The 15,607-nt window shown below is 42.9% G+C and overlaps 1 protein-coding gene across 1 annotated transcript in view; it reads left to right on the top strand.

The window, feature by feature from the left end:
- Positions 1-15,607, top strand: part of FHL3 (four and a half LIM domains 3) — a 242,241-nt gene that overhangs the window by 216,028 nt on the left and 10,606 nt on the right. The window contains exons 6-7 of the mRNA XM_085647873.1: positions 13,262-13,431; positions 13,810-13,996. Of these exons, the coding sequence (XP_085503999.1) occupies positions 13,262-13,431; positions 13,810-13,996 (357 nt within the window). The remainder of the gene's footprint in view (positions 1-13,261; positions 13,432-13,809; positions 13,997-15,607) is intronic.

The raw sequence follows: 15,607 nt of genomic DNA, 5'->3' as shown, positions 1-15,607 counted from the left end.
GGAGCCAATATTGCGTGACACATGATGGCCCCCAGTGCATTGGCAGATCTACATTTCTGTGGGGTTTGGTAGGATAGGGTGGGGATGAGGGGTGAACATATCTTCATTAGCTACTAGCCGCTGAAGGGGATCCTCCACCCTCCTAAGTGCAGCTAACTTCAGAGCACCCTCTTGCTCTCCTCCCATCAGTTGACACTGAGCACTGAACAGGCCTGTCAGAAACCTGTCGACTCCAGGTCGCAATGGAATGGGTGGGCTTGTATCTGGTTTTCTTATAACACTAGTACCTTGATCATTCAGACCCTCCAGAATTTTGCGATCTGCTAAATTATCTCGAAATCAACTGAGGAGCACGATGACCGGGATATTTATCTTTTCGGCAGCAAAACCCCGGGACAGCTTGCATTCTCTGGCATTGGATCCAGAGCTGCGCGAACCTCACAGAAGGAAGCGGGAAGCAATGCTGTTAAATGAAGGATGAGAAAACATTTCACTGACAAACACCTTAAAGTGGCGTTAATGTCTTGATTTGTTTATTTTGACAGAATTTGGAGGAAAAAAGTCTCCCTTACCCCCCCCCCTCCCTTGAACTGAGGCTGCACTTTGTTGAAAATTTCCTTTCCAGATATTTTTCCCTTCCAAAGTGTTTTTTTTCTGTCTTGTATCCATTTCACAAGGGGATGAATGAAGAAAAGGAGAGGAAAAAGAGGGTAAGACCCGTTCTTAAAGTCACGGTTTTCAGCAGGTGAGGAGGAGCGAGATAGAGACCAACTGAGGAGACCGAGAAGGCGAGAGAGCTGCCAACGGCCTCAGTGACAAATTGAAAAATGTGAGCTTCAAGGGACTAGTATCACAGTACGATGAAGACGAAGTACCCTAAAGACTGCTTGGCACTTTGTGGGGGCTTGTTTAAGAGTTATTTGCCTAAACCTGCCTCAGTGTGCTCCTAAAATACAGAGGTGATACACCACCTTCCCGAGACACTGGACTGCTCTGTTGTCTCTTAACTACTCTGCGGCTTATTTACAAACCCATTGCGCCACCTTTGACACACCGGCTACACCTAGGGCTATGCAGGGTGACTTTACACCTGGCGTGACTTTTTGCGGCCTTGTAAATATGGGCCCCTTCCCGCAATGCTCTGCATCAAAGGGGCGTGCCATGGGTGTTGCTGTGGGTGTTCCCATGCTACATACATGGAACTTGACGCATTCCCAGATTTACAACATTTTGTAAAACTGGTAATGCGTCAGAATCCTACACCACCAAAGGGGAGGCATAGGAATAGCACAACGAGGAGAAATACTTTTATTTCCCCACATTTTTTCCTCTTTCTGTGTGTGCTGCATTCTACAGCACGCATAGAAAGTGGAAAATGCCATTAATGTTTTTGTGCAGGAAGTTGTCCCTTACTGCATAAAAACAATCATCCCCTCAGCGCAGACACCCTTGCAAAATGGTGCAAGGGTGTATGCGCTGGCGATTGGCTGCAAATTGTGCAGCAGCGGAGGGGAAACCACAGGGATGCGTCATATTGTTGTTAATACGACGCATCCCTCTGCCTTGAAACTGAAGCAGCACGGCGCAGCTAAATGGCTTGCGGCGCCGCGCTGCATCATTTTCTTGTAGATGAGGCCCTCTGTGTGCATGTCTGTTGTGTTGTCTCCTGAGAGCACTGACTTTGCATAGTTTTACAAAGTTAAAAAATCTGCAATTAGATGGAGCTGTTGTTTATTACACCCTTCTGTTTCAAAATTAGTGTATAATGTAAAGCCTGTAGCAAAAGAAATTGATGAACTATGCACACAACAGAGAAACAAGCTGTGATTGTTCTCCAAATCATCACAATTGACAATTTGGATAAAAACGCAGGCAGGAAGCCTCTGCTGTGACTCTGTAGTAATCACGCCCACATCCAAGAAGTAGTTTCAAGTAGATTTATTCAAGTTGGTTACAAGATGTAGGTTAGTTGTAAATAAACCCCACCAAGAGCAGCCAGACAGGCGCTCAGCCCATCTCCAACTGTGAGTTCCCACTCCCAACATTCCATCTTGCATCATTCAGGCAGCATTCCACTGGCACATCATGAACCATAATAAACCAGGATACTACATATCCTCCTTTCTTCCAAAGAAAAACAGAAAAGAAAACTGTAACAGGTGAAGAGTAAAGAAGAAAAGCAGGAACAAGATGGAGAAGCTAGATGCAACGAAATAGAGAACCAAAAGGAGACCAGAATGGATAGTGAGAGAGAGACACAAAGATAACAAGGTTGGCAAAGTAAACTTAAAACCATTACCCATTCTCCTTTCCATACACAAAGAGAAGAATGAAACAGAAAAAGAGACGAATGAAGAATAGAAAAAGAAACCATTAATGACTGTCCTCTGCATACCCCCACTGGCCAGGTAGAGATACAAGAAGGCAGCTCACATCAGGAGGAAACAAGACAACAGAGGAGAAAGGAATGCAAATACTCATTCTTCCCTGTCAAAAGCATGAAGAAAGAAATTACAAATAGAAAAATACAACTGGGCTAAAAAACTAGAACAATTGAAACGCCCAGAGTAACGTAACCCATGCACTATGGCGACTTAAACCCAAAACACCCACTAAGGGTAAAGACATTTGCTTATGAATGGGCAACCTCGAGTAGAGGTATAGATATGTGCACTGTTGAAAACAAAACATGACCAACACTAGACACCTTAGGAAAGGTCAAATGTGCACTGCAGTGAAGGCAATAGACAAATAATGTGATGTCCACCTACAGACGAACCTCGACTGGAAGTAAAAATGTTATACACCAAAAGAACAAAGGAAGCGCAGGGCGACTTATACATAAATATAACGTGAGGCGCAGGGCGGCTTACACACAAAAAACGCGTGAGGTGCAGGGCGACTTATACACAAAGGACCATCCTCGTCGCCAATAAATTGTAGTAATCACGCCCACATCCAAGAAGTAGTTTCAAGTAGATTTATTCAAGTTGGTTACAAGATGTAGGTTAGTTGTAAATAAACCCCACCAGGAGCAGCCAGCCAGGCGCTCAGCCCATCTCCAACTGTGAGTTCCCACTCCCAACATTCCATCTTGCATCATTCAGGCAGCATTCCACTGGCACATCATGAACCATAATAAACCAGGATACTACATACTCGCATATTCCTGTAATATTATCTAGGTTTTCTGAGGTCACACAGCGACAAACTCCCACTAAAAGACCCCTCAGCTGCAGAAGGTGAGCTGCACCTGCAGAAGATGAACCTACCTAGCTAGATATTCTAAAACATTTTAGGCACTTAAGAAAATGTGTCTAACCGCAAACCTGTGCTATTGTGCTTGGCTTAACCTATGATCTAGAATGTTACCACAAAGGGGAATACAACAAACAAACACTCTCAGACACTTTAAACAGGCCTATGTCAAAATGGAATTTACGGCTAAACTAATTTCCATGGATTTAAGGCTGAAAAGGAATGATTAAAAGTAAAATAAAGAGCCACAAAAAGGCTTCAAAACGCGAATTTTTGTGTCGCAAAATTGGAATTTTGGTGTTTTTGAGTCGCAAAATTTGCAAATCTATGCCGCAATATCTTTTGGGGTCTGATTATTATGTCCTGGCGCACATTTTGAGGGAGGCCCATCTCATGGCACCACCTATTGGTTTACTATTGCCTACCGCATCATTAACTTATCGCATAAATGCACTTAACAGAGACCGCATGGGGCCCTGAAAAGACCGGGGGCCGGGACAAACAGCATTAATTGCTCTCTCCTAGTGATGGCAATGGCACTCAATCAGAGCGAAACGTAGATGCCTTGAGGTACGGGGGGCCCAGACACGACAGGCTTGAAGGAAATGGCCCAATTAGGGTCACTCGGCTCACTCACGACCACCTCTCAGCCTTCCATATCAAATGAAGAGTCGGTCAGACTGTAGAGAATACAAACCAATATCTATTTATTCAGGTAACACTCAGAGTGGAGCCCAGTCTGCCCAGCCGCTTAGAAGTGCTCCAGAGGGACTGACATCAGAAAGACTAACAATACATTATGTACACTTTTGAAATCAGTGAAAGCACGCCCACCATAGAATTTCCAAGCAGATGCAGCTGGACAGTAAATGCCAAAGGAGTAAGTTTTGATTCTAAGGCCGGGCACACATAATCTACTATTCAAGGTCACTCTGCCAGTGCCTGCCACTAGACAAGTGGGAAAAGGCCTATATCCAACTATATAGGTATGCGCTAATAAGAACAGTGTATTCATTAGAAAAACAAAACTTAGAAAGAGGCCTTTTCTTGGAAATAGCAAAGGATTAGTTTCGATCATGATTCAAAATGGCGCCCATATACAAAATGGTGCTGCGAATGCTAACTTGCATAAAACAATACCAAAGCGTATTTTTTTTATTCTAACAGGCTCTGGAAGGATCTGTCTCTCCCCAACAGGGTGAAAGACGTACTTAAAAGTCTGTTTGGCAGTGGGTGAAGGCCTTTTTTGTCTGCCCGCTGTACACCTGTCTGCAATCTTTGATGCGTTTCATGATATGATTAGGGATATCTGTCAGGTTTATATGTAAAAGCGTTCCAAGATTTCACCTTGCATACACCCTTTAAGAAAATGTCTTGAGCTAGTCTACGATATGTAGGCATCAGTGCATTTTGGCTTTATCGTTGAAGTGACTGTTGAGTACATTTATATATCAGCCCACTCCTTGTGAGGTGCTTTGTATTTAAATATTGATGCATGTGCTTGTCTCCATCTTAAAGACTGTATACAGGTGCTGTCTTGTCAGTAGACCAATTTGCCTCCCAGTTAGACGATGTTTATGTAATGTGAAGGGCAGGAGTCTGGTTTGTTTCAGAGTTGCCAATGTAATTTTTTTTATTATGTAAACTTTGAATATTTTATTTGTTTTGCCCTGACTCTTAGGGCATTTCTTCTGACACGGCTATTGCAAGTTGTAAGGATGACTTTGTTACTACTGCTGTTGCCACTGTCCAGGAGACTTTCTCTCTGGGTATGAATGCCATCTCACATTGGATGAAGAATAACTACCTCCAATGTAATGTTGGGAAAACTGAGCTTTTACTTTTCGGAGAGGCCCGCATATTATGGTCACCCAATTGGTGGCCTATTAATCTTGGGATACCTCCTGATCCTAAAGCCTCCGTCAAGAACTTAGGAGTCCGTTTAGACCACGCTCTCACTTTTAAGGAACATATTGGTCAGACAGTGGGTACATGTTTCTATACTTTGGGCCTACTTCGACGAGTCTTTCCTTTGCTTCCACACTCTGTTTGAAAGACTTTGACTCAGGCACTCATATTAAGTCGCCTGGATTATTGTAACGGTCTGTTGCTCTCCGCCAATGAAACCTCGATCAATAAACTTCAGGTGGTTCAGAATACGACGGCACGACTGGTCCTGAACATTCTTCCCAGATCAGCTATCCCCGCCCTCTTCTTTTGAAACTTCACTGGTTACCCATACGCCAACGGATACAGTTTAAAGTCTGTTGCACTAACCACAAGGCACTGTTTAATCTTGGCCCCAGTTATCTGTCAGAAAAATTCACCTTTTATCATTCTTTAAGGTCCCTACGATCTAGTACCAAACATTTGCTGATGGTTCGCCGAATGAGGAGAGCAAGACTAGAATGAAGCGCTCTTTCAGATCTTGACCCTCCAATACTGGAATGAACTTCCCCTACATTTAAGAGAATGGTCGAACCATCTTCATTTTAGAAAGTTACTTAAAACCACTTTGTTTTGCTTTTAAGTTCTGCAGTTTCCGTATATGTAAATGATACGCGTCCAAAGCGCAGAGATACTCCTCGGAGTCGATTCTGGCGCTATACAAACCCTAAAAATAAATACATAGATAAAGTTTTGCAACCACCTATCTTATTGCATCAAGAAGATTTTAAAATGTGCACATTTTCGAAAATTGTCCCTTATAAAATTGAATTTGAGGCACTTTTTGATCATTTATCAATCTGTAACCTTGCGCTTGGGAAGGATGGAAAATTGAATACAGTGAAATGGTGGAGTGTGCAGAAGAATTTAGCCATATTAGTGTCTCCTTTGTGCCGATAATTTATCAATAGACTCCCAATTTTAGACAACACTGATCGCAATATCTTGACACTTTTCTTAAATACTGCAGCTTTCCATAATGTGGTATGGATTAGTAATCAGAAATGTTTGGAACTCAATTGAAGACAGTGAGGTTATTAAGGGCCAATAGTGCTATAGCCCGCTTCAGCGGGATGTAATGCTATATTATGTTTTATGTGAACAGACTATTCATGTAAATATTATTTTTAGTGAGTTTGTGATCAAGCAGGGAGAGTACCCAATGAACTTGATTCATTCACTCCATCATGCTCGCGTAAGTGGAAAGTATACTCCGTGCATGTTTGCTTTTGTTTATTTTATAACAGTTTGCTTATTTTAGGGTTATTTTGGCGGATGTTTGCCCTCCCTAGAAAAGAATGTACACCTTTAGTAATTCACATGCAGCCACTTTGGGATAATCCCTTCTCTTTTGGGACTTTTGAGGTGTTCCAAGCATTCAGTTTACTTTGATTTTGGGCTGCTGAACCATCTTAGAGTCATTGGAGGTCAAGAACATATAGGATGTTTGCCCAAATTGTTCACACTATACTGGGGGGAGGGATGTGATCCACCCAGTCAGCCCCATGGTGTCTTCACAAACGATAGCCTCATAGCCAACACTGGAGATGTCTTGGTGACTTGTAAGGTTTGCACTCTCTGCCCTAGGGATTAGTGTTACACATGTGTGGGGGCTTTGTTCCAACTTTTGGGGCCCCAGTATCCTGGAAGACGCAAGTTGTCTGCCTTAGGAATGTTGTCCACACACGTCTTGGCCTGAATAACTCTGAGACCAGCATCACTTCCCCGCTACCATGGCTTTGTTAATCGGAAAGTACCCTGCTTGAGAAGTCGAGTGCCTTGATTGATATTCCTGGAGAGGGGCCAAGTAAAGTCATAGGGACGGATTACAGGTAGCTTGCCAAGAAAATATTTTACATGCATTGCATACATTTCGTTTTCCTAGAAAGCTGAACTTTTTCTGAGAAACATAATGGCCATATGCTGCAGCTCTTGAAACAAAGGCCTGGTTTGAATTAAAAATTGGAAACGTGGATTACCAGTGAGAGAGGCAACCCCACCACGAAGAGCGTCATGCTTACAGTCGGATGTCTACAGTGAATTGTTTCCAGCCTTAAGCAGCAGTCTTTGAGTGGAGCACCAATTTGTTTTGTTCTTAATTTGTATTTAAAAAGTCCATATGTGTGCTTAGTAGTAGAAGTGCCAGACTGGCCTGCAGGGAATTAGGGAGATTTCCCAGGAGCCTTTTGTATCAAAACCAGTAATACTGGGACAGTTTCATGTCTGGTCCACCGCCCTGTTCTTTCAGAGGCATCGGCATGCTAGGAAGCGCTCATTCTCTTTTAGGCGTGCCCACTTAATGGACTTGTTAGCTTAAGCTCATACCAATTACTTCACTCCTGTAGCTAAAGGATTGTGTGACTTTCTATCTCACATATAGCGGACATTGAATTTGGCTTGATGGATTTACCACGCTGTATCGGGTTTAACCATCACATGTTTACTCATAATGCAGAGACCCTACAGTGCCCTCCATACTTGACCATCCCTGCTCAGGACTGTTGCCACCTTGTTCCATGCTATTTTTACTGTTTCTGTTAGTAGGTTGTTCCACACCTACTCCACCCTTTCCCATTGCCTTCAATGAGTGCCTAATACTGTGTGGACATCTCTCTTGGTGACAGGTTTTCCTATGTTGTTCAAAAGCCGTAGCTGATTATGTGTTCCTTCAACTGTGTTTCATTGTGGGGATCCAGGTAATGTTCGTCTAGTGGACTTTGCTTTAGCAACTGTAGTAGAAGCGATCAGATTTTCAGCTAGTGTTATTAACTGCAAAAACCCCGTGAACGTGTGGTGGATGGACTTGCATGTTAAAAACCCTGACAACAGACCTGACGGGGACCTCATCAAAACACAAACCCATGAACAACTCAATGCATTCTTCAGGCCACACACTAAACGCTTGCTCAGAATATTGTACTGCAGGCCCATTACCAGTTGTGTTTGGACCACCTGCTCATCAATCTCCATCTCTCAAACATGTTGCGCTGCCTCCTTCTTTTAGCAAAGAGCTGAGGAAAATAAAATCTCAATCACACGTCTAAACCTTCAGAGGCAGGAATTGCCAATCTGGCAGGACCCAAAAGATATTTATAGCAAACCTCCACTGTTGTAACACCTTTGCACTAGACAAGCTGAGCCCCACAAAAGATGACACCACAAGAGGGTCACAAGTGGTTTAACATTCAGTTGACAGAACTGGAAAAAAAGCTCCACACGGGGCTTGGAATGGAAGCCAAAAGCTGCCATGGCAGGAATGCACAAACCGGCCTCGTTTCGTTCCTCCTGTCGCTTCCTTTCCATCTATCTATCCTCCATCGTTTTCCTCTAGCCCCTCTGATCTCTCTTTCATTCTCTCTCTTTCAAATCCACCTGTGACAGCTGCGGTTAGCCGCAGGGAGCTGGGGATAGTGACGGAGGTACCAGCAGCGGCCCTAGGCTTGCAGAACTGATCTCCAGTGGAAATGCCCGATGGAATAACCGGCCAATCCGGCCCTGGTCCCACAACCTGGGATGGCATTGGAAAAGATCCCTGCCTGAGAAATACAAGACCCGAGTCAAGAGGTACCGGAGGTGCTTCTGCAAACCATGATGTACAGCAAAGAAAGACCATCTCTCTCGTGCATTAGTGACCAATGCTGAAGGATGTAAAGGACTGACCCATAGAGTCAAAAATAACTAACAATCACATGTGTATTATTAATTGCAACATTGCTTACCAGGGGCGTGTCCTCGCGGAGGTTGTGTGGGATGTGATAACCCACTAAGACATTCATTCTTGTGTTGGCGGTTGTGCCCAGGGACAGAAAGTCGGGTACGGTAGTTTATGTATCGCTTTTCTTGTGCCATCCCCAGTGCTGCAGGCACTTGATGGGTCTTCAATGAGCTGCTGAAGAGACATCTTTCATATTTTAAAATAGGACTTAATGGCCTTTCTGGCCATTTAGAAGACCATTTCACTTGCTAACTTGTCATAAGCTGCTCTGAGATTCAAACAAACACTCCTGCATTACAGCGCTTTCTAGTTTCTTAGGACCGTGAATGAGTACCCCACACAGGTTTTCCTTTACATCCTAGTGACGAGTATGACTGAATTTATAACCAGATAAGCAGAACCACAGACACTAGAATCCATAGAAGAAAAACATGAACTATATTATCTGCTTCAGTATGGACCTGGGAAATGAAATCTCAAGAGTTCTGACCATACCAGTGTTTCCCTGTTGGTCATAACTTCCGCTTTTTGGGAGGTGAAAGAGCAGGAGTAACAATCACTGGCAAAGACAAGACCTCCGTCCATGACGAGCTGGTTCGAAGATTACATTGAAAACATTATTGCAAGCATGTGCCACAAGAAGAAAAGAAAACATGCCCTAACCAAGTGGGCATGCGATTGGAAAAAAATGTTACAAAATAAATACCGTTGCATATCATAGAAGAATATGGAAGCTTCTGGCAAGCAGATGTTGTTATAACAGTTGTGGAAACCTTTTGTAGTTTTACTGCACAACACAGGAAAATGTGATTGTTCTGTTGGAAGAAAGAAAGGGTACTATTGGCTTTGAATTACTGAAAACATAAGGATATATTTTAAACACAGGAGCAACTAAAAACAGTAAATCAGGATAAGGACTGCAGGCAAAAAGCTGCCACTCCCAATAAAAGAGATGCAATGGCTGACATGGGTTAACACACTGCCCCATGCTGTAGTGGGTGGAAGAATAATGTGACTGACACAATAAAGGACCAATGGATGAAGAATGCCGACCCTGTGTGTGTGTGTGTATGTATGTGTGTATGTATGTGTGTATGTATGTATGTATATATATATATATATATTATATTATGATATTATTGATTACATCAGTTTGGTGAGACAACTAATGCTACCTTTAGGCAAGACTGAAAAAGTACACAGCGTCTTTCCTTGTGTTTTTCATTTTCTTTAGTGGGGAAGTAGCAAATCTGCTTAAAGTGATACACACACACATACATACACACACTCTCTGGCTACACTGATTCACTGACTTTCAGAACTACATTTGTCTCATTGGCCCTACCTCCCACTTATAGAAAGATTTTATAATTACTATATTCAAATATTCCAATTTTGATGTTGGAACATGCAGACCTGTGTTTTATTCCTCATTCAACGTCACAAAAAATGTGCAATTGTGGCAAAATTGTTGTATATCCCTACACCTTTAATTGGAAATGTGTATTATAAAAAAATTTGAAATGTAAAAGCTAAGCGTACAATATGAAAGTTTAAAGACTACATTGACTATCTACGACATCATCCTCGCATTATGGTTATTTTAATTTTCATCAACTAGACCCCAGGCACACACTACTGGTCTATGAACATCACCTCAATCTTTAGATGCTCCATCTAACTTAAACATGTTCTCTACACAGGGCTCATCTGGTACTGGGCTCATGCAGTATCCAGTACTTAACTTAAATGTCTATTAATTCAACAATTTTACTACATTGGAACCTGTGACCTACAGGTTAAACACAAACCCTGCAGCAGACGCTCAACCCCTTAAGCTATCACTTTGTGACAGGAATCTATAACCTACAGTATTGCATGTGTCCAATTCACTGGTTTATTCTCATATTTTGTGAAGTGCATATAATACAACCCAGAGACCTAAATGCTTATGAGGTTTGAAAACTACTCCCATTTTCGTTTCAGATGCAAACCTTTTGATTTTGATATACATATAGTAATTCAGCCAAGCACAAGCTTTAAATTTATTAGACGGGAATGCACATTGGAGAGCTACTTTGAGGTAGCTGGAGAGCTAGGTGTAGTATAATGGCGTCCATGGGTTTCGGTCTGTTATAGTGTTGTTAAGGTGCAGTGCGGTTTGTGTTAGCGTACCTAGAATGTAGTGCAGTTTTTTAGAGTCTCTACAGTTCTGGGCAGTGGGTGGTGTTTTCATGGATGCAGTAAAGGGACCTGTATTTGATCAGTGGCAGTGAGAGGCCGTGCAATATGGTGAGTTTATGCACTAAGAATTCATTGCAGAGGGCAGGGTCAGCATCCATGCGATGCAGTGCAGTATGGTACATAAGTATGGTTACAACGTAGTGCAGTGTAGCAGGTCAGTTTCGATACGAAGCAGTGCACTGTGGTTAGTGCCTCTAAAGAGGGCGCGGCCGGCAGGTCACTGTTATAGGTTCATTTTCCTTGTAAGCTGATACTGGATCCCCACACTCGACTTGTTAAAAACAATTCCAGTGTGTAAGTTGCAGCACCAGTGGAACGCGGAGAGCACTTATTCTAACGGTGCAGTATTTACTCCCACTACCTAAGCAATGATGTTTGCAAGTCAAGAAGGGACCACCAGTCACAACATAAAGTGTTTTATGTAGCTGTTTGCATACACATTTGACAAGAGGCTTTTGTTGTACATGGATTAAGCTGAAGTTAGCAGCTAAAGCCATCTTTGGCCAGAACCAAAAGAGGAGCTTCTGAACAAAATCCTCAAGGCCGTTCTCCTTTTTTTCATGTGATCACTTGGTTGACCCACACTGGTTTATTTCAATTATATGAATACAAATGTTCTAGTTAAATTGCATGCAGAAGTTTACTATTAAATTAAGTTAATTTTACTTCATGGTAACCATGAAATGCTTTGGAAAATGTGCATTGTGTCCCCTAGCTTACCACTGACAAATTGTTCATGTACTGCTGACCAGATAACACGTCCTTAGGTGACTGACTGGAATTTATGCTGAGGTATTTGAAAGGGGTCTTTGTGCCTTTTCTAATATTATGTGCTTTTTGTTGTTGTGGATATCACTCTTTTAACGAGGCATTAGTGAGCTCCAATGGGTCTTGTGTGTGTGTGTCTTTGTACCCAGGATGGAGGTGTTCAAGTATCCTGTAGGGCAAGAGCCTTATGACGTTTAGGTATAAATGTAGTAAGGAAACCTATGCTTGTAGTCAGGGCAGAGATCCTAATCCTCCCACCCTCTAGGTGGCAAAATCTTTTCTTTACTGTTATTAGAATGGAGTCTGCATCCCTTTTTATAGTCACTTTGAAGAGAATACAGAGTAAACCTAGCTAGATTATAACTAACCAAAGTATACCTATTCACACTTATTTTTAATGCTTTGGGAGCAATGATTAGGCCTCTTTTATTGAATCCATCAACACTGATATAAAAAAAACCTCTAGTCACTAGTCAGGTGGGAGGGTCACCTCGGTCCCTTAGGAACAAATGATACCCTGACCTCTTGTCGCCATGGGAGGAGGTCAGAAGGAAGCAGGCCAGATGCGGTGGAAGCATCCATGCCTTCCCGGTTCAGTTGGCATTCTGCAATGAGGATGTTTTGGATTCCAGGCATATCTATTCTATGTTTTAGGATCTCCCCCAAAACAGCTCTTAACGAGTGTTGGAAGAGACTTGGCGACTCTCTTGTGTCCGTCCCATTGGTCTGATTACACATGGGGTGGTTGTTTGCAGTGTACCATTGCTTGTGCCCAAAGAAAGTGCTACTAAGGGCAACTGACTATCATGTATGCGTGTCACTGTAATCTGCCACCAAACCAATCAACTGTTTGCCTAATGTTAACAGTAATTTCTTGGTGCAGATATCCTCAGTGACTTATTTTCGTCATTGTTGCATGTATGGTTTTTTCTTTTTCTCCAAGGCAGATTGTTTTCCCTGAATCTCATGATACTAGTACATCATACATGTTGGCGATAAGGGTGCAGATGTGTCTGGCACATATCAAAGGTATGGGTGATGTGAATCTCTCTTTTGCAACCTCATCAGACCTTTGGAAATTTAATTATGTGCCAATTTTTCACCATGCCACCGTCTGCGTACCATGTAGATGGCATTCCTGCAAAGTTTCTAATGAAATGAATGGAGTGTTCCTGTGTAAACGCTATGCAACTGCACTTTAGCAAATTAATGCACTTGGTAGTGGTTCAATTGGATGTGTCATGGCCGAAAAACCTTGGCACAATTTGTGACAATGACATAAAAAACTAAATTGATAATCGGCAAAGGCGCATTTCTCTTTCATGGCAGGATCCCGGAAGTTGGAGTATAACGGGCAGACCTGGCACGAGCATTGCTTTATCTGCAGCAGCTGTAGCCAGCCCATTGGATCCCGGTCATTCATCCCAGACAATAACGACCACTATTGTGTCACTTGTTATGAGAGCAAGTTTGCACCCCGTTGCACTCACTGCAAAAAGGTACCAGTCCACGATATGTTAAACCGCTTTGTCCCCAGTCCCATTGTATGTTCCTGAGTAAAAACTGATTGCATGTGGTTGACTTTGAGTAATCTCATACTTGGAAAAAAATGAATCCTTAATTTCTAATTTTTCTACAGTCGTTAAGTGTCTACTTCCTACTGCTCTACTTTTGCTTGCTTTCACTTTTGAAACTTCTGACTGATTATTCGTTGCGCAATGGGCTACCTGGTGTCTCATTCCTGTTTTTTCTCCACTTTTAGCGTGCCCTTCTTTCTCCATTCGGCTCGCCTTTCTCTCGAGCCTTCACTTTACTCTTTTTCTTATTCCCCATTCATAGTCTCCTGCCTCTCTCTGCTCTCTCCATTGCACCCACAGACCCTGACTAAAGGAGGCGTCACCTACCGGGATGAACCCTGGCACAAAGAGTGCTTCCTCTGCACTGGCTGCAAGGCTCCGCTGGCCGGACAGCAGTTCACCTCCCAGGATGAAAACCCCTACTGCATCATGTGCTTCGGGAACCTCTACGCCAAAAAGTGTGCCGCCTGCTCGAAGCCAATCACAGGTACTGGAACTTACAGCACCCCTCTGTACACCAAGCAAACCAAACACTTACAGAAGTGTTGTGTCGGATAATTTTATGTTTGAAGTTTCTTTGAGTGTATATGGGCTTGGTTTGTAGAGAAAGTTGCTTTTGTCAGATTTGCTCTATAAAAACAAAATGGAATGCGGAATCGTACAAATGTCACAGCGAGCAATTGAGAGGTCAGGCAAGTGAAAAAAGAATAAACGTTGCATTGACCGCCGAACCAATTGGTTGCATGCAAGAAGCCCTAATAAACGTAGGAAGAGAACATTTCCTGCTGCCTAACCTCCAAAGATCCGTCTATAATACAGGCCCAGAAACAGTCAACATAGTTGCATACATAACTACATCCTAAATCATCCACCCATTAAAATAATTAAAAATAATAATTAAAAATGATGATTAACAAACGAAGGGTTTATGTACTGTGGGACAAAAGGGAGATACGTCTTGATGCACAGCAGAGGAAGCACTCTTTTACAGATACTCGAATACCATCCTAGGAGACTGTTTTGAACAAGCTGTATTTCATGACAAGGTAGCTAAAAGGTCGGTTGTACGTGTGTGGTATATCCAAATATGACTTCTCACAGTAATTGTTTGTTTCAATGAGAATGCACAGTTTTTATATTAATTTGCGTGAGATTCGGGCCGACTGTACATTCTGGAGAGTGTTATGAAATTTGATTGGTGAGATTGCTTGTGCCCTAGGAGGTTACTTCAGATTTAGCAGCTGCGGCCGCTGCAGGTAAGAGCGGTGCGGCCGGGTTGAGGTTGGGGGGGGGGGGGGGGGGGGGGGTCGTGGAGTTCGAGAGACGACCACGAGGGAAAATTAAATAACTAATACATTTTCCCTCATGGTCGTCCCTCGAAATCTCCCCCACCGGGCTCCACCGCTCTTACCTGCAGCGGCTGAGATTTAGGTCATTGCTCTTTATCTTGGGTTTACAAGTGCGTAGGTTGTGGTTTTGAGGTTGAGTGCCATGCTCGGCACACATACATAAAACTGTTTAAGTAAATCGAATTCATCTTAGGAGCGCAGTTATGATAGTAGTGGGTCTTGGCACGTACAAGGTCAACATATGGCACCATTTTACTGTGGCCACGCTATGGGTGAGTATGGTCAGTGGTCTACTCTCCATGGGGATTGGTGCAATATGCATACATGCAAATTGCATCCTGATGTATGGCTCAGCAACAGACAATAAATTCAGAAAAGGCCAAACTTCCTCCTGAACTAGCAGCAGTGAGGTCAAAAACGTGCAAACTGCATTGTGTTTAAATTATGACATCCAGATTTGGAGCTTCTGATGCATACTACAAATTGGCTGTGGTCCTGTATTACCCCTCAAACAGCTTCTTTCGCTCACAATTCATGCATTGGAAGTTTTACCACTACAGATTGATGTTCTGTCATGTATATTTTTATCATAATTGAAAAATGGGAATCCACAGCAGCACGGATTGGCCTTGTATTCCACTGGGCATTTCCCCAGGGGCAAGTCACAAAAATGATGGGTAATATTCACAGTGGGGAACGGCCTCAAGGGTGAGCTGGGCTCCGAACAGAACCTGTTATACACAAAAAAG

Source organism: Triturus cristatus, chromosome 3_2 (genome assembly GCF_964204655.1).
Source record: "Triturus cristatus chromosome 3_2, aTriCri1.1, whole genome shotgun sequence".
Classification (NCBI taxonomy): domain Eukaryota; kingdom Metazoa; phylum Chordata; class Amphibia; order Caudata; family Salamandridae; genus Triturus; species Triturus cristatus.
Note: the sequence above shows the minus strand (reverse complement) of the source record. Positions and strands in the feature narration are given on the sequence as shown.